This window comes from Anabrus simplex, chromosome 1 (assembly GCF_040414725.1).
Source record: "Anabrus simplex isolate iqAnaSimp1 chromosome 1, ASM4041472v1, whole genome shotgun sequence".
NCBI lineage: Eukaryota > Metazoa > Arthropoda > Insecta > Orthoptera > Tettigoniidae > Anabrus > Anabrus simplex.
This window is the reverse complement of record NC_090265.1, coordinates 893,873,733-893,894,923: the sequence shown is the minus strand read 5'-3', so window position 1 is coordinate 893,894,923 and position 21,191 is coordinate 893,873,733. Positions and strand designations below refer to the sequence as shown.

The 21,191-nt window shown below is 37.3% G+C and overlaps 1 protein-coding gene across 1 annotated transcript in view; it reads right to left on the bottom strand.

Annotated features, from left to right (window-relative positions):
* The window catches only part of spg (dedicator of cytokinesis spg), a 783,360-nt gene that overhangs the window by 13,285 nt on the left and 748,884 nt on the right, over positions 1 to 21,191 (bottom strand). The window contains exons 35-36 of the mRNA XM_067136588.2: positions 20,237 to 20,412; positions 4,614 to 4,816 (exon numbers count right to left, since the gene is read on the bottom strand). Of these exons, the coding sequence (XP_066992689.2) occupies positions 4,614 to 4,816; positions 20,237 to 20,412 (379 nt within the window). The remainder of the gene's footprint in view (positions 1 to 4,613; positions 4,817 to 20,236; positions 20,413 to 21,191) is intronic.

The window sequence follows — 21,191 nt, the reverse complement described above, 5'->3', positions numbered from 1 at the left end:
CATCCTCATTTTACAGGCAAGTAAAAGAACTCCTGCGGGACTAAATTCCGGCACCTCGGTGTCTCCGAAGACCGTAAGAGTAGAGTGGGACGTAAAGCAAATAACATTATTATTATCTATCTAACATGTTTGAGATTCCTGATTTCTTTGAAACTGTTTTCAATTATCTCCAAAGAATTCGATATTATGAGAAACAGCATAAACATCATAATGCAATGATATAATATATTCCAAAAGTTCCTCTTCTAATTGCGGAAACTTATAACTTTATCAGTTTTGGGCCGCTAAATGCTTCACGACACTTGCTGGTGGCTTGAAGTGCATATTTTTATTTCTGCCAGCACCGCACATCGCACTCGGACACTGAAATCTTATGGCCCACTGCCCTATTTCAGCGAGTCTAACACGAGTTTATACAATGCAGTATTGCTTGCTCATTGTGGTTTTAATAATAAAACCACCGAACACATGCAATGCGCATTACTGCATCAGGTCAGTGCTGACTCACACACTGAATTAGTTCAGCCCTGCAATTTGGAAGTACCAGATTTCAAAATACAAAGGCTGCTAGTTGACACCTAAATTTTTCAGCATTCATGGAAATGCACAGCAGATGCTCTTAACATTATTTTCCCACTTTGAACTTCTAAAACACCCAAGGTATGTAAATTATGTGATAGCAAAAATTATGCGAGTATAAATACGATAATTCAAATCCTACACTGCTTCCTTTGGTACATGAATCTAAGATATAAGGAAAGAAAAGACCACCTTTGTGACAGGTGATCAGGAATTAATATGAAATAGGACGATCATAACTTTTTCCACAAGGTTGTCTGCTTCTTCGTAACATTACACTATTTTACCATATATTAGTAATCGACTTCTATCTGATGGTAAATCTATATAAATTAAATATGAGTTTTGTCTGTATTTTGGTCATAATTTTTTTTAAATTGGTATTTGTATGTTGGTCATGTCCAGGATAAGAAAGACATGCAATTTTTACATTTCTGACTGTCTATCTGAATGTATGCTCATGCATGACAAAAAAAAAAAAAAAATGGCTGAACAGAATTGAATGAAAATCAGTATTTACGGTCAGGGGAAGAGGCAATTCAATCTAGACTGTAAATCATTTTATTCAACCTGGGTGTAACAGTACGGTAGTTTAGAGGAAGGTTTAAAAATTAATTCTCCAATATCTGTGTTAATACTTGTCCTATTGATAAATGCTACATAACAACAGTTGAAGAAAATATTTCTGATCTTATGCGCAGTAGAAATTGACCCTATGACAAATAATAATGGAAATACTGCATTTACGATTTTATATCAATCACTGTTGTTAATGTTAAGCTTACTAGAGAATTCATTGTAACAAAGAGAGAAGCAGCCTATGGGTACCAGAAATATATTCTTCTTATCATAAGTTAATAATAGCACCTGAAGCAAAATAAATACAAATTAACCAACAGGAAAACAACAGATAGGGAATCTGCCACCTGGGCGACTGCTGTAAATGCAGATCAGTATTGATCGATTGATTGATTGATGACTGACTGACTGACTGATTGAGAAGGAATAGTAAATTCAGATCTTCCATGCCTCACACATTTTCTAGTAGAAATGTTATCACTCCCGCTACTTGAATGTATTGTTTGTTCCAAAATGGGTTGGAAGTGGAATCTGCACGATGTGCATCTTGCCAAGTGGAAGAGCCTCGGTCTGAATAATGGCTGAGAGGAGTCTTGAGAGGTGTTAATTACATACTTACTAGGTTGGCCATACAAACCGTAGTCGGTTTTTGGTCTCACCAATTAGCCTCCTCCACCTTTTTCGATCCGTGTATTGTTCTTTGGCTGGTCCCATTCTGCTCATATCCTATCTGACACCATCTATCCATCTCAATCGTGGTCTTCCTTTTGGTCTTTTGCCTCTGATTTTTTCTTCCACTACTTGCCATTTCTCTGGATTATACAGTACATATTCTGCTAACTACTGGTACTTGATACACTGGTACATCACAGTATTTGAGGCATTTGATCCGTGCTATGCAAGTGCGGACAGGAATGGGGAATTAACATATGAATGGAACACAGCAGAATAGTTTCCATGCTGTATGCGGCCAGGTCCTTTCAGCACGAGAACTTGGCACTGGCAGATCACAAACACCCAGTAGTACTGTTCATAAAAAAATTGAGAATCTGTGCTGCTTTGCATTTCATTGACCATTTCATACGATAGCATTGCTTTCAACAGCAACATTCAACTTTGTTAATTATATTCCGACAAAAACACTGACATCATTGCCTTATTTTAATCTTTACAGACAGATTCCTATATTCATACTTAAACTCCAGTTGCAAAACAGACTGGTTTTCTCCATTTATCTGAACCACCTAAATGGGGCGAACTCTTGAAGACAGGAACAATAGCTAGTATTCAATATCAGAGACAAGAACTAATGAAGACAGACAGGGTTATGTTCTTCAAAGGCAGTACAGGCCTCACATATCTTTGGTCGGTCATAGAAAGTTGCATGATATTGGCGAGGGAGTCTCGCCGCACCGACTATACTAACAGAACATTATGTTATCCAACTTTCATTATTTTAGTCCCTACAGATTTCTTTGAACAGAAAACTCTGGTGAGGTCAACATTGTTGAAAAATACTTGGCTAATATCTTTGCTTCTATCTTCATTTCCCCAGCATCTATCCTGCTTAATATCACTAATGAAACACACCAAACACTGTGGGCTTACAAGGAAAAAGTATTATGTCCTAAATTTGTGAAAAATGAGTTCTTAATGATACTAACTTAAAGAAATTGTGCTCCTTGTTTAGCCAAAACAAACTTATAGCTCCTATGCAATGAAACTTCCATAAATAATTCAGTCCAACACATACAGTATATTTTCAGTGAGACATACTTTGCCTGTACCTTTTAATACTACTGGTACATTTTATAAAAAATGATTTTAGAGACAAAACAAATTAAAAGAAGAGAATGGCATTAACTGGTTCAAAGTTAAAGCTTTTTACAAAAGAAACTTCTTGGGTTCTGGAATACAGGATGATCATTCTGGTGATTGCAGAACAACCAGAGTTCATGTTTGTTCAAAACAACTGACAAGAAAATATTTAAGTTCTTTGCCAATACGCACAGCAAAGAAGAATGAACTTCTAAAACTCTGTTGATCAGGGATTATTCTTGATGAGCTACATGACTACTACAAAAGTTTGAAACACTGGACACTTAAAACTGACAAGATTCCAGCACCTGCTATGGAGCATACTCCAAGTGATGATTCACAAAATGGCAGCTAGAAAGCTAGTATTTATGAACTGTAAAAATAATTTTTCAGTTTAAATATAGCATAATGTCGATTTATGAACAAGCAATTTCTTTCAGTTATTATTAGTATTACAGATATTAAACCAGATACAGTGTTAATAGTTTGAAAAATGTGCCAGGATATAACTTTATAGATGCATTATTTAATCAAAAAGATCAGGATTGTTTAAATACAAAACATTAGCATTCAAACCTTTAAACTGAATTACTTCAATACAGTGTTTGTGGACTTAATAACTGTTTTCTTGTAAACCCGCAGCATGTCCTCCCACACTGCATTGAGTCTTTGTTTCCTTGGCAACTCTTGAAACCAATGGTCCTCAGTGCCGTCTCTAGAACTGAGGGGCTATTGCTGCACGATACGTGGCCCCACCATCTTAGGTGAGTCTCCTTCATTTTCTCAGAAATTGGACCCACTTTAAACGATTTTCTAATATTCTGGTTAATGTTAAATGACCCATCACTTTGCCCTCTACACTCGAAGTACCGGTACTCAGTCTTTTTGACATTAAACTGCAATCTGTATTTGTTCAAGCAATTTTTCCACCACTGGACTAGCCGTTGCAGATCTTTTTGAGATTCACAAGTACCCATGATTCTGTTAGCATAAACCAGAGTCCAAGAGTGTGGTGTTTGCAACTATGGAGTGATAGTGTCAAGACAGGATGAACAGAAGGAAGAACTAAGTCGATCCCAGATGAACACCAATTTAGTTGTTAAACAGTATGGAGGTTCGTAAAGCACAATGGACATATCTAGCGGCCTTCTGATAAAACAGTTGGCAGAACGGGTGGATTGGTCAATATCTAGAGCAGTCCCTTATAAAACTTTTACCTTCCCATGTTTGAAATGTGATGCCTCCTTTTCATCGATGATCCTGTTGAACAAATCTGTCAGAAACTGACTTTTCTGCAATCCAAGCAGTTTCTACACCTCAGTTCGAAGGTTATCTCATTCAGTTGCATTTCCAATCGTATTTTCTTTAAGAAGACAGAATTTTAAAACTGCCAGATAGAGGAACTAAAGTCATGGGAAGAAAATAGTGAAGTGTTTGATTTAAAAAAAATGGTCTTAAACATATAAAATTTGTTTGATTTTCATCCTAGAAAATGCTTAGAGTTTTCTGAAGAACTCAACAATAACTTTTGCTTGTATGGTGAAACTAAAATGTCATAATAAAGAACAAATTTCAAACACTTATTTAATTTTAAAACACTGCACCACCATACCCAACAAGCTGAAAAGGAAACTTACTCTGTCCTCGGGGAGGAAGTGGAGGTGCCTCTTCCATACTTGTTTCAGACCAAGAGTTGCGAAGCTGACCGTTTGAACCATTTCCATCCACAGACAAGCCTGAAGAATTGGAGGGAAAAGAAAGAGGTTTACTAAGGGACCGCTGATGTGTGGGCTTCGGAGGACGGGGAACAGCTGGACTGCCATCTGTGTCTGATGAGTCCCTGCAAAGCAATATACTATTTGTATTTATCAGGTAGCTTTGTTCTTTAACTTAAGTTCAATAAATATTCTTTAGGTGATCATGTACCTTATTATCTGCACAAATTAAGTTACCAATAATGGCTTAGTATAGTTTACATGCTAAATTTCCAAAAGAAATTAGGAACACAAGCTCAGATATTTTTAGATACCACCATGATGGTTATATTAAAACATTCAAAATGTATTGATATTCTACGCAAGAAGTGATCTGTCTCATCTAAACGTCACAATTTTAAAACTCATACGGAATAAAATATTTTATTACAAAATCCTGTATTTTTATAAAATCTTTCATATTTTTCACATTTTGGTCTATCTTTGCAATTAAAACAGTTAAATTAACTACAAATACTTCATGAGGAGTGACAATTCAATTTTCAAAAAAGAAAGTTGAGCTATTGGAGTTGCTATTAATAATTTATATTTACGAAAATATCTCTGTAAAGTAATTTATTAAATGGACACAACAGCAGAATTCCATTACTTCTTAAAATACATCAGACCATCCTCCTACCTTTCGACACCGGATTAGTTGGCCATGCGGTTAGAGGCGCGTGACTGTGAGCGTGCATCCGGGATACAGTGGGTTCGAATCCCACTGTCGGCAGCCCTGAAGATGGTTTTCCATGGTTTCCCATTTTCACATCAGGCAAACGCTGGGGCTGTACCTTAATTAAGGCCATGGCTGCTTCCTTCCAACACCTAAGCCTTTCCTATCCCATCATCGCCATAAGAGCTATCTGTGTCGGTGCAATGTAAAGCAACTAGCTAGCTACCTTTCAATGGCGACAATACCATCCCAGAACTTTTTAACATAATTTGTCTATGCATTCTTTCCATTGTTATTGATTAGTAATTAATCTGTGTGACAATTATTAGGAATCAAACCTGGGACCCTCTGAACCGAAGGCCAGTACGCTGATCGTTCAGCCAACGAGTCAGACATTATTTTAGGTTAAAAGTGTATTTATTTCTGTGTGTGTCACTTCTGAAGAATTTTGAGGTTTCCTTGTGAAATTAGTAAGGTTTTGACTGATATGAGTCCCAGGAAGTGTAGTGCAATTGTAGCATTATCTCAGAATATTTCCATGACCCGAAGAGAGTTAGCTCCTAAATTTGGTGTCGTGTAGGCACTATAAATAGAATTATTCAGCAACACAAACAGACTGGCTCAATTTCACCAAAGAAAAAGGGAAACTATGGCAGGAAAAAGAAAACGACACCAACTGATGAACGATTTCTCCTCAACAGGAGCAAATCAAACCCCAGCCTCATTGCTGTGGGCTTGACTCACAAACTGAGGGAAAAGGGAGTGAATTTACATGTTTCTAATGTTCGTTGTAGACTTCTGGAAAGCTTGCACCTGTAAAGAAAGACTTTCTAACAGGAGAAATGTACATGAAACGTCTCTTATGGGCACAAAGTCATCAGGATTGGATGATGGAACACTGGAAGAAAGATCTCTGATAAGAGTCACTTTGAAGAGCAGGGGTAGGGCATTCAATGCTTTCACCAAACAAAGAATGAGCCAACAACTTCAGCACCATAAAATACTCTGTGAAAATGATGTTTTGGGGGTGTTTCATGCATGAACAAATGGGCCCTCAGTACCAGTAGATGGAATGATGAAATCTGACCAGTACATCCAAATACTGGAAACGAGAGTTTGGTGAGCTGCAGAAGAGGTTTGCAGATGGTGACGGAATTTTTAGCAAGATTTAGCTCCTTGCCATTCTTCAAAGAAAGTGAAGAAATTTTTCTGTGGTAACAATATTCATGTCTTAGAACAGGGATTAAGAGATAAGGATTTCATATTGTTCTGTATTGAAGTGAGTTCACTAATAAGTTAAAAGAAAGTATAAAATGGTTCAACATTTCAATACTATTAAAATAAGAAATGTAAGTTTACACTCCTATTTAATTAAAATAGGTACCAGTTTCGACCAGTATTTTTGGTCATCATCAGCCGATCACAAATAGATGTAAAACAATACACAGATAAATAAATTGCAAAGTATAAAGAATTCTATACATTGCTGAGAGTGAAGCACTAAAATCTTTAGGGAGTACTGTGTGTTGAAAGATGCACAAGTAAAAATATGAAGTTTAGATGATACTGTCAGATGCAGTTTATGAAGCACTATAACACATGTATTTATCAGCTGCAGCTTATAAGGCACTGTACAATTTTAAGGATACTGCATGTCAATCATGAACGTTAGTAAGACATAAACGTTAGAGAGCACTGTACGGGAAGAAGTCCATAATCAAATACGTATCCAAATACAGTACTGAGCAAATTCTTGAAGAGTTCAATTACAGTTTATGAGACACTGTATAATTTTAGGAAATAGCACTGCCATCGATAGATCCAAAATTTATGAAGAAGTCGTAGATCAAATACGCAAATGTACTACGGAGCAAGTTCCCGAAGAGTAGATCAGCAATGTGCTTCTAAAATTCTCTTAAGTTAGATGTGTTAGAGAGCACTGTGTGTGAAGAAGTCCAGAATCAAATACGTATCTAAATGTAGCACGGAGTAAATTCTTGAAGAGTTCAGCTGAAGACCATGGAGGCACTGCTTGTTGATAGATCCAAAAATTATGAAGAAAGTCGCAGATCAAATACATAAATGTATTACGGAGCAAGTTCTTGAAGAGTAGATGGCGAACCTATGACATGCCTGGCGCTAGGCGACATGCGAACACGACTTCTGTGGCACGTCGCACAACAACTAACATATTTTAATGTTTTAACATATAATAAATAGGTCGAAAATCTACCAACATAGCATATTTTAACATTATGCTTTAATAAAGAACTATGTCACAATTAATTATACGGCCATAGTTTTTAAAATTTTATTAAGTTAAAGCAAAAATATATCTTATGCTTAAAATTTACCTGTTTTTGAAATGTAATTTTCAATCATGTTTGCAAAATAAAATGGTGAAACATCCAGTCGATGCAATCTAATACCATAATGAAGTCAGACGAGGGGGTTTCATTATAATTTTAAGGAAAATAACCGATGGCACAATGGACGGTAAAAAGTAATAAACAAGACTTTAATTAAGACGTTAGTCGGAAAAGGTTGGCCATCCCTGTCTTAGAGTGACCAGGGAACCCCCTTGACATTAATTCAATAAAAAACTTGAGGGCTATTTGCAAAAGGAGAGTCACAAAACATGACTGTTCCACAAAAATATGCATGACAGAATCTCTAGCTACAGTGTGGTTTTATTATGATGAACTTTAAATATATGTGCTCAAAGCTAAGAGAATGTATGCCAAATTACGTAAAGCAACTTAGAAAAACAAAAAGAAGGACATATTAGTTATCAGCAAAGATTAAAGGTATGTCGGGTTAACAAATGCAAAAGATAAAAATAAACCGTGTACGTTATAGTCGTGTTTTGATTAATTTGCATGGAACTGTACAGCAAATCTGTTTCAAAATGCCAAATTGTGATAAAAACACCACCATGAGAATGTATGGATCACCATGCTGCTTGGTAACATATAGGCAAAAGCGGCGCTAAGAAGCTCGCCCCTCCCTCCCCTGGCAATAATTAAAAAGGGGCCCCTCATTTCCTGATAAGGAAAGTTACAAGTTTATTTCATGGTACAAGGTTGTATGTTATTACAACAAACAGCAATGAATGATGATAATAATAATAATAATAATAATAATAATAATAATAATAATAATAATAATAATAATGTCACACAATTTAGTTTTCAATTCCTAAGGAATTAAAATAATAAAAAAACACACACAAGAAATGCATATTCCAATATTACAGTAACCGAAACACACTGACCGTCACAATATTAAGAAATAATCTCGTTCCTAGGACCAAATAATTTACTAGTATTTACAACTCAACTGTCAATCGTACCCATTTACCTACACTGACTGCTGAGAGTAAAACAAGCTCGAGACTTCAGTATTTAAAGTTTAGAGATAAGGAGGATGCCTTTGTTATTGGCCTAATCACATCTTCGCCGACTACTGTGTTCTCAGAACTGGCCAAATACTTCAAAAGCCTTGTTGATTATTGTGAGTAGCAGTAAGGGATGGCTGTTATTGGAACAGTTTGGGAAACCCACATTCTTTCAGAAATAAATACCCTACTGCTATTAACGAAAGAAGCTCTGCACTACAACGGCGTAAGTTTGGAATGACCCCCTGTAATACAAATAATACTGTGCTGTGTGCTGAAGCTTTATCAATATGTAAAATTACTCTTCAGCTACTGAATTAAGAAACAGTCATGGGTCCCTCACAAGCCAAGGGCCCCCGCCCGCGGGGTCCTTATTGCCGCCACTGCATATAGGTGACCAAAGGTTAGTTGGTGACTGAGGGTCAAATGATCCATTGCCTGACTGACTACTGTCCCTTCCCTTTGCTTTAAATGTTAGGGGAAAAGAATACACCCAAATTTCCCATTGTGACCAACTTAATAAAGGGATTTCTTTTCAAGGAAGTGGGTGTTATAAACATATTATTGATATTTAGAAATTTTATGATTCGTATTGAAGTGGGTATACAATAATTGAAATTAAGAGGGTTCCTCCTACTCAATACAAAGATATTTACTAACGTGAATGAGTCACATATTGTTCACATGAGGTACAAGTTTCAGCACTAAACTTGTGCCATCATCAGCCAACAAGTCAAATCGGGCACACACACTATAACTTTAAAACATCTTTAAAACACACTATAACACCTGCACAGATGAATATGAAATAAAATATGATACATGATGATGCTGCATTTCAGTTTAAAATCCATTAAAATGACGATGCCTCAGTTGTTGTATACCCATGGTGGTTTGTCCAGCTTGTATGTGTCTTTAGTTTTTTTAAACTGTTAAAATTATGCTGCAGAGTTTAATGTCAAATGAAGTTAACACTATGTGTGTTCTGTAGTTTGGTTCCAAAAAATAAAATTCGATATGATGAACTTGGTTAGATCCAAAGAATTAATTCCCACTTCAATATGGATTTTGGAAACTGGAGAAGAAATTAAAAGTCAAATTAGGCAAAAGATAGGAAGGAAAGATTAAAAAGAAAATTCTAGAAAAGACAAGAGACGACTAGAAACGAACTCACCTTGAGCAGCCTGAGTGATCGGCGGACGGAGCTGGACTGACGGATGCGATCATGAGGTTAAGGGGCGAGGTGGAGGGGAGGAGAGGGAAGGGGTAGAGGAGGAGCAACTGTCACGGAGCTAAGGTGGAGCGGAAGGATATGGTAGTGGGGGTAAATGATGTGGATATATACTGCGTATGGTTTGAAAGATCGAATTGTTTTTAGGCTGTCTTAATATTTCTTAACCATTTAAGAGATCGTAAAGAATATTAGATTTCTTGGAAATTTCATTTAAATTATAGTTAGGGTTGAAATATTGATCGCAATGAATTAAACAATTTTTGACAATGTTCATGATTGACCCTTTGTTTGTTATTTGAAGTATCTCAACATCATATTCTATATCAGTGAACTTATGATTAGAGTCGTGAATGTGTTGGCCTATAGCAGAAAACTTGTTATATCTTACTGCGTTGAAGTGCTCTGAATATCCGGTTCTGAAACTGCATCCTGTTTGTCCCACTTAAGAGGCGCTGCAGTCGATGCACTTGAATCTATACATTCCGGATTTAGAAAATCTGTTAGAGGTGTTGACTGATGTTGAATTGTGTATAATTTCTGAAGTATTATTAGTTCTGAAGAAAATTTTTACGTTATATTTTCGAAAGAGACTGGTGATTTGATGGACATTGTCGTTGAACGTAAAAGTAGAAGAAACGGTAGTTTTAGGTTTTTCTTTTGTGAGAGTAGTCTTAGGCTCGTGTCTAAATTTATTGATTATCTGTCCTATAAATGATCTGTTGTAACCGTTAAATTTGGCGATTTCTCTTATAGTGTTAAGTTCGCTATTGAGGTCTTTTTTAGACATAGGTAGCATGAATACACGATGAACCATGCTATTATACGCTGCACGTTTGTGTGTTTGGCGGTGTATGGAGTCTTGACAAATAGTATTGGCAGCTGGTGTCTGTTTTCTGAAGATTCTATATGAAAGAGCAGATGGATTTCTGAGAATAGTTAAATCCACAAAATTAAATACTTTATTATTTTTTGACTCAAGGATAAATTTGATATGGGGGTCAATGTTGTTTAGTTCTTGCAGGGTAGAGGTCGCATTCTTGATTTCTTCATCCATTATAACAAATGTGTCGTCAACATATCTGGCCCACATGAGGATGTTTGGAAAAGTGTTGCTATTTATTTTTGTATATTTCAGAAAGTCTAAATAAATGTCCGCTAGAATTTCCGATACAGGTGATCCCATGGCCAGTCCATTTTGTTGATAGATGATTTAATCAAATTTAAAGAAATTATTGTTGATGACCAGTTTCAGAAGAGAAATAAAGTCTTGTATTTCTAATTTGCTGAGAGAACTCTGTTTGTTTAAGTTATTTTCAATAATGGAGAAAAGTTTGGTTGTGGGTATGCTTGGATACATATTTACTATGTCGAAAGAAGGGTATGGTATGGTTGGGTTGTACATTAAATGACTTCATTTTTTCAATTAGTTCGGTGGTGTTATTGATGGATTTTTTAGAGAGAGATTGATAGTTCTTAGTTAAAAATCATTGAACAAATTGCGCAAATTTATAGAGGGCTGGGTTTATAGTTAATAATGGGCCGGATAGGAATGTCAATTTTATGTATTTTAGGGAGGGCTTTAACTGTAGGTAAACCTGGATTCATATTTAATAGTTTAGATTTTTCTTGATCTGTAAAAAGAAAAGATATATTAGTTAATGTTTGAATTGTCACTATATTTTCTGTGTAGGATCTTGATTGATTATTGTAAACATGCTATTGTTAAAAAATTCTTTGGTTTTAGATATGTAATTAGTTTTGTCCATAATAACTGTAGTATTTCCTTTATTCACTTTTGTGACAATTAGATCGTTATTTTTAATTTTCTTTTTGAGTTCCGCGATTTGTTTATGTTCAGAGGTAAGACTATTGACATTAGAATTGATAGGGGGATTTCTTTTATTTACGTTATTAGAACTGAACATCTTATCTAGTTTTCTTTTTACTTCAAATCTAATTTCATCTTGATCTTCTAGCGGCATTTTATTGACTGTAGCTTCCGACTCAATAGGCAAGTTAGTGGCTGTATTTATTTTGTTCATATTGGGCCAATTATGCTTTGGGCCCTTCGCTTAAATGGTGGTTTCTTCCGTGGTTAAAATTACGTTCGAAAGATTGACTACAAGAGGATGGATATTCTCGATTTTCTTTGCAAACTGGTCTCTTCTGGCTGAGTTTTTGATGCAGTTCTGTTCATTTTTAATGCAGCTAATTTCTTCTCTAATGTAAACTGTTTTTGTGAGAGTATGTCAAACAGTTTATTATTAATCTGATTTAGAAATATATTCCATTGAATGCCAGGAAGCAGATTAGCTGCTTCAAGGTGAGTCTCGTAAAGTTTATTGTTTAAAAACGTTCTTATTATTAACTATAAACCCACCCCTCTATATAAAATTACGCAATTTGTTCAATGATTTTTAACTAAGAACTTTCAATTTCTCTCTAAAAAAATCCATCAATAACACCACCGAACTAATTGAAAAAATGAAGTCATTTAATGTACAACCCAACCATACCATACCCTTCTTTCGACATAGTAAATATGTATCCAAGCATACCCACAACCAAACTTTTCTCCATTATTGAAAATGACTTAAACAAACAGAGCTCTCTCAGCAAATTAGAAATACAAGATTTTATTTCTCTTCTGAAACTGGTCATCAACAATAATTTCTTTAAATTTGATTAAATCATCTATCAACAAAATGGACTGGCCATGGTATCACCCGTATTGGAAATTCTAGCGGACATTTATTTAGACTTTCTGGAATATACAAAAATAAATAGCAACACTTTTCCAAACATCCTCATGTGGGCCAGATATGTTGACGACACATTTGTTATAATGGATGAAGAAATCAAGAATGCGACCTCTACCCTGCATGAACTAAACAACATTGACCCCCACATCAAATTTATGCTTGAGTCCGAAAATAATAAAGTATTTAATTTTGTGGATTTAACTATTCTCAGAAATCCATCTGCTCTTTCATATAGAATCTTCAGAAAACAGACACAAACTGCCAATACTATTCGTCAAGACTCCATACACCCCCAGACGCACAAACGAGCAGCGTATAATAGCATGGTTCATCGTGCATTCACGATACCTATGTCTAAAAAAGACCTCAATAGCGAACTCAACACTATAAGAGAAATCGCCAAATTTAACGGTTACAACAGATCATTTATAGAACAGATAATCAATAAATTTAGACACCAGCCTAAGACTACTCTCACAAAAGAAAAACCTAAAACTACCGTTTCATCTACTTTTACATTCAACGACAATGTCCATCAAATCACCAATCTCTTTCAAAAACATAACGTAAAAATTTTCTTCAGAACTAATAATAGGACTTCAGAAATTATACACAATTTAACATCAGTCAACACCTCTGACAGATTTTCTAAATCCGGAATCTATAGATTCAAGTGCATCGACTGCAGCGCCTCTGACGTGGGACAAACAGGATGTAGTTTCAGAACCGGATATTCAGAGCACTTCAACGCAATAAGATATAACAAGTTTTCTGTTATAGGCCAACACATTCACGACTCTAATCATAAGTTCACTGATATAGAATATGATTTTGAGATACCTCAAATAACAAACAAAGGGCCAACCATGAACATTGTCGAAAATTGTTTAATTCATTGCGATCAATATTTCAACCCTAACTATAAATTAAATGAAATTTCCAAGAAATCTAATATTCTTTATGATCTCTTAATTAAATGGTTAAGAAATATTAGACTGCCTAAAAACAATTCGATCTTTCAAACCATACGCAGTATATATCCACTTCATTTACCCCCACTACCACATCCTTCCGCTCCACCTTAGCCTCTACTCCTTCCCTCTCCTCCCCTCCACCTCGCCCCTTAACCTCATGATCGCATCCGTCAGTCCACCTCCGTCCGCTGATCACTCAGGCTGCTCAAGGTGAGTTCGTTTCTAGTCGTCTCTTGTCTTTTCTAGACTTTTCTTTTTAATCTTTCCTTCCTATCTTTTGCCTAATACAACTTTTAATTTCTTCTCCGGTTTCCAAAACCCATATTGAAGTGGGAATTAATTCTTTGGATCTAACCAACTTCATCATATGCAATTTTATTTTTCGGAACCAAACTGCAGAACACACATAGTGTTAACTTCATATGACATTAAACTCTGCAGCATAATTTTAACAGATTTAAAAAACTAAAGACATATACATGCTAGACAAACCGCCATGGGTATACAACAACTGAGGCATCGTCATTTTAATGGATTTTAAACTGAAATGCAGCATCATCATGTACCATATTTTATTTCATATTCATCTGTGCAGGTGTTATACATACATACATACATACATACATACATACATACATACATACATACATACATACATACATACATACATACATACATACATACATTATCATTATAGACTGTTATGCCTTTCAGCGTTCAGTCTGCAAGCCTCTGAGAATTTACTAAACGTCGCCACAATCCTCGATTTGCAACTAGTGTTGTGGCCTCATGTAGTTCTATACCTCCTATCTTTAAATCGTTAGAAACCGAGTCTAACCATCGTCGTCTTGGTCTACCTCTACTTCTCTTACCCTCCATAACAGAGTCCATTATTCTCCTAGGTAACCTATCCTCCTCCATTCGCCTCACATGACCCCACCACCGAAGCCGGTTTATGCGTACAGCTTCATCCATCGAGTTCATTCCTAAATTAGCCTTTATCTCCTCACTCTGAGTACCCTCCTGCCATTGTTCCCACCTGTTTGTACCAGCTATCATTCTCGCTACTTTCATGTCTGTTACTTCTAACTTTTGAATAAGATATCCTGAGTCCACCCAGCTTTCGCTCCCGTAAAGCAAAGTTGGTCTGAAAACAGACCGATGTAAAGATAGTTTCGTCTGGGAGCTGACTTCCTTCTTACAGAATACTGCTGATCGCAACTGCGAGCTCACTGCATTAGCTTTACTATACCTTGATTCAATCTCACTTACTATATTACCATCCTGGGAGAACACACAACCTAAATACTTGAAATTATCGACCTGTTCTAGCTTTGTATCACCAATCTGACATTCGATTCTGTTGAATTTCTTACCTACTGACATTAATTTAGTCTTCGAGAGGCTAATTTTCATACCATACTCATTGCACATATTTTCAAGTTCCAAGATATTAGACTGTAGGCTTTCGCCAAATCTGCCATTAAGACCAAGTCGTCAGCATAGGCCAAACTGCTTACTACAGTTCCACCTAACTGAATCCCTCCCTGCCATTTTATACCTTTCAGCAGATGATCCATGTAAACTACAAATAGCAAAGGTGAAAGATTACAGCCTTGTCTAACTGCTGTAAGTACCCTGAACCAAGAACTCATTCTACCATCAATTCTCACTGAAGCCCAATTGTCAACATAAATGCCTTTGAATGATTTTAATAATCTACCTTTAATTACATAGTCCCCCAGTATGGGGAACATCTTTTCCCTCGGTACCCTGTCATATGCTTTCTCTAGATCTACGAAACATAAACACAACTGCCTATTCCTCTCGTAGCATTTTTCAATTACCTGGCGCATACTGAAAATCTGATCCTGACAGCCTCTCTGTGGTCTGAAACCACACTGGTTTTCATCCAACTTCCTCTCAACGACTGATCGCACTCTCCCTTCCAGGATGCCAGTGAATACTTTGCCTGGTATACTAATCAATGAGATACCTCGATAGTTGTTGCAATCCTTCCTGTTCCCTTGCTTATAGATAGGTGCAATTACTGCTTTTGTCCAATCTGAAGGTACCTTACCAACACTCCACGCTAATTTGACTACTCTATGAAGCCATTTCATCCCTGCCTTCCCACTATACTTCACCATTTCAGGTCTAATTTCCAGTGACGAAACTACTTGGAGTCATTTGAGGCAATGCCTACCCGAAGAAATACGATTAAACATAAATATCGTAACAAATGTATCTGCTGTTGTTATTGTGTTAAATCAACAATAATCTCTTTTTGATACAGTATGTGCTACATGATGACAGCAGATAATGTGCTTCGCTGATCGCCCCGCTAGATGGCGACAGCAGACTACTTGTTCTGACAGGGAGGCAGTCTCTAACTTGTCTCACCTAGGACTTTTTGTTTTATTTCCCTTCCGTCAGCTTGTGAATGGCGCGGGGTGGTGGAGGAAGGGTACGTTTACCGCCCGCACACCTCTCTCCGCTAGATCTAGAGCCCAGAGAGGCAAGCCTCTTTGCTATTTGAGAGCGTAGTAACTCCCCGCGCGAAGGTGACAATGAAGTACCCTATTGTTAAGTGTGTGCTTTTCTTTTGAATTAGTAGACAATCCATGCATTATTGGCTGTATTTGTGACAATTCAGACATGGACTGTTAGTTGTGTAAACAAGACAATAATATCAGGCAGGCTCTTCATTCATAATATGATAGCGTTTCATTCAACTTTCGTAGATCTTCAAAAAGAGCCCATCCTCTGGAATCCAAAGGATTCAGACTTCCACAAGCATGCGCTACCCGTTGGAGCTTTCACTCGAGAGCAGTCCACGCAGTATTTTCACACTATGATGATCTAAGACAGGTTTTTGAAGACATTGCAGAGAATGATGAGGGTTGGGACAGGGAGTCATAAAATTCTGCTGTAGGGTTGCTTAACATACTCAAGAAGGCCCAATTCATTTATTTGCTCTGTCTCTGTAGATATATTTTTGTTTATAGAGACCATATCGTTGCTCTACTGCAACATAAAAGCACACCTGATGTAATTCTGTGCAATAATGAAATTAGAAAAACCACTGTATCCTCAAGGTCCTGCGATCAGAATATACAGTATCATCTTGCGTTGTAAAATGTCGCAAAATAAATAACGAGATAAATGTAGGCGACAGGACATTCCAAAAGCTCAAAATGTTAACATATGAAGGTCCTGACACCTTAATTATACAAATGGAAATACGGTTTGGCGATTTTCAAAGCATGCAGTTTGAGTTGTTGGATCCAACTCAGTTCATAGTTTACAAAGTGAGCTTCCCTGCTATTAAACTGAACAGTCTTATGAACATATGCCGCTGTTTTAATAGGAAAAGACTAGAAAGTGAACTGATGAAGATTTATTTCGATATAGAAAAACATTTGTCCCCTAAAACTTTTACATTACATTGTCCTCAATGACCTCGAACCAGTGTATGTGGAAATGTCTTCTTATTATTATTATTATTATTGCTCTTTGTTTTACGTCGCACCGACACAGATAGGTCTTATGGCGACGATGGGACAGGAAAGGCCAAGGAATGGGAAGGAAGCGGCCGTGGCCTTAATTAAGGTAGATTTGCCTGGTGTGAAAGTGGGAAACCACGGAAAACCATCTTCAGGGCTGCCGACAGTGGGGTTCGAACCCACTATCTCCCGGATGCGAGCTCACAGCTATGCGCTTCTAACCTCACGGCCAACTCGCCCGGTTGTGAAAATGTCAAAATTGATTCCTTTAATATTAACATTTCCTGTGACCACTGAAGGGAGTATGAGCACTCTGAAGAGGATAAAAACATACTTGCGTAATTCAATGAACAATGAAAGACTCGGCAGTCTTCGTACCATTTCTATCGAGAAAATGCTTGTGAAGAAATTGGTGAGTGATCAAGTATTGAAGGACCGAGTGATTGACCATTTTGCAACCAAGACAACTAGACGTTTGGAACTAGTGTACAAGAAACTTTAAGGTAAGACTTACTGCCTACCCATTAATAAACTAATAGCTTCGCCACTGCTAATTTCATCTATTCCTGCAGCCTTATGACAATGGAGTTTATTTACTATCCTTTCCACTTCCTCAAGCATAATTTCACCAACATCCTTTTCCTCCTCCCCATGAGCTTGGCTGTTTGCAACACCACCATGATGATTTCCTTTTACATTGAGAAGATGTTCAAAATATTCCCTCCACCTCTCCAGTGATTCCCTGGGATCTATTGTGAGTTCACCTGAATTACTCAAAACACTGTTCGTGTCCTTTTCCCACCCTTCCTAAGATTCTTTATTACTGTCCAGAAAGGTTTCCCTGCTGCTTGACCTAGCCTTTCCAGGTTATTACCAAAATCTTCCCATGACTTCTTTTTGGATTCAACAACTATTTGTTTCGCTCTGTTTCTTTCATCTACGTACCAATCCCTGTCTGCCTTGGCCCTTTTTTGGAGCCATTTCTGATAAGCCTTCTTTTTACGTTTACAGGCTGCTCTCACTTCATCATTCCACCAAGAGGTTCGCCTTTTCTCATCTTTACACACAGTTGTTCCTAGGCATTCCCTTGCTGTTTCTATTACAGCATCCCTGTATGCCACCCATTCACTTTCTATATCCTGAAGCTGCTTAATGTCTACTGTTCGAAACTTTTCACTAATCATATCCATGTACTTCTGTCTAATTTCCTCATCCTGGAGACTTTCTACCCTTATTCGTTTGCAGACAGATTTCACTTTCTCTACCCCAGGCCTAGAGATACTTAGTTCACTACAGATCAGATAGTGGTCTGTATCATTGAAAAAAACCGCGAAAAACTCGTACATCCCTAATAGATTTCCTGAATTCAAAGTCTGTTAAGATATAGTCTATTATGGATCTGGTACCCCTAGCCTCCCATGTATAGCGGTGAATAGCCTTATGCTTGAAGAATGTATTCGTAACAGCTAAACCCATACTAGCACAGAAGTCCAGCAAACGCTTCCCATTCCCATTAGCTTCCATATCTTCCCCACATTTACCAATCACCCTTTCGTATCCTTCAGTTCTATTCCCAACTCTCGCATTGAAATCGCCCATTAGCACTATTCTATCCTTGCTGTTGACCCTGACCACGATGTCACTCAATGCTTCATAAAACTTGTCAACTTCATCCTCATCTGCACCTTCACATGGTGTATACACGGACACAATTCTTGTCCTAATTCCTCCCACTGACAAATCTACCCACATCATTCGCTCATTTACGTGCCTAACAGAAACTATGTTGCGTGTAATGGTATTCCTGATAAAGAGCCCTACCCCAGACTTTGCCCTTCCCTTTCTAACACCCGTCAAGTACACTTTATAATCTCCTATCTCTTCCTCATTATCTCCCCTTACCCGAATATCACTTACTCCTAGCACATCCAGATGCATCCTCTTTGCTGACTCAGCCAGTTCTACTTTCTTTCTTCCACTAATATTGATAGCTCCCCATCGAATTCCATTTCGTTTGCCAAGTTGTTTCCAAGGAGTCCCTCGCCTGTCAAATGGGAGTGGGACTCCATTACTCCCACAGGTCCGAGGCTTGCTTAAAGTGTTCTGAGCTCGGTAAATTCATGAAGCAGGATGCTGCCCTACTTGCACATAGTCCAAGTGAGGATCTCTCCTCTAACGGGTTATGGACCACCGGTGAATTATATAGTCCTAGCCGCCTGAGCACAAGGCAAGGAGGGCCACGACTCAGAATATGTCCGAGATGCCCACTCCCATTCCATAGCAACTGGTATCCCGACTCTCAGGACCACTTACTAGGCCACTCAGCCGTTGCCCATGGTTCGCGAACTAGGACGTGACTACAGTAACCCACAAACATGAGCAGGTGTTATAGTGTATTTTAAAGTTATATTGTGTGTGCCCGATTTGACTTATTGGCTGATGATGGCACAAGTTTAGTGCCGAAACTAGTACCTCATGTGAACGATATGCAACTCATTCACGTTAATAAATATCTTTGTACTGAATAGGAGGAACCCTCATAATTTCAATTATTATGAACATATTAGCTTCTCTATTCTTTTCAAATGTTCTACTAAGTAATTTTTTGCAATGTCATATGAATTTCTTATTATGATATTAACATATTAATATTATGTTAATGATACATTTAATTCAATAGTTCAGAGAGAGAGGGAGTTTAAGTGAATATTATGTATCAGGTAGAAAATAGATTACGCCATCCTGCCACTTTTAAAATTTCCACTTCAAGTCCTGTGGCTAGAGGTTGAACATAACCAACTTCAAGAGTTAAGTAGTGTGTCAAAAAACTGCAAGTTATTTAAGGGATGTGATGTACCAAAATAAAATATATTCATATGCAGCACTCTTCAAGAAACTCTCGTAACTTCTACAAATTAGTTAGCATTGAAAAACCATAGGTAATATAATGCTGTTACCTGGAAGTTCTCATAGGAGGTAGAGAAGAGTAGTCATTGGTGCCACGAGTTGGTGTACGAGCGAACTCAGACATGCTATACCCAGCAGAACGAGGTCGTGATTCCCGCTGAGGTATAGGGGGAGGGGGAAGTGCGTGCCCGCTGGCAGGATGCCCATTCATACGTTCCAAGATCTCCTACATGAAGAAATCGTTACACATAAAATGAAAGCAATAATACAATGGCAAAATAACAAGTACTGAGGTAAGGAATATTAAAATTAGGGGAATTACTGAGGTCAAGATACACTCAGACATCATGTACAGTCATAAAATTTCCAAGAGTAGAAGGAACATAATTATTTTTAAATAATCATGAAAAATAAAATCATTCTGCAGACCATGCTAAAGTCTTCCAGCAGAGGTCTGTTTTACACCAACCAACTACCTTCAAGACCAAAACCCAACCTCAACAAGACATTGGTTTTAAATTATTATAAAATATTTCAGAATCTCATTCATTAATACCACCAGAACATCATATAGGAAGAATAAAATACTCATTGAGATATGGTGGGAAGAGAGTGTGTCTGAACACTAGCAGGATGGCCATTCATATGACATCTCTAACAATTCTAACAGATTATTAATTTAAAAGTTTAGAAATGCAAATTGTTCAATAACCAGCTACTAAACATAACATGAGCCAACTCATTGAAATATCTGGGATACTCAGATATCTGAGCTATAGCACTATACCAATTCCCTTCCCTAACCAGAATTAATTGGTGAGGATATGCATGCTGGACATGGAAGAAGTTATGTTGGTTAGACTCCACGAATGGTCATGTACTCACTTGGAGTGAGGAAGATAAAGCTCTGGATCAATTACAAATGTTCCAAAGATACAAGCTGGTGAAGGCTGATCTTTTGGAGTGAGAAATGTTTATCTTACAGGAATATGAACCACTAATACA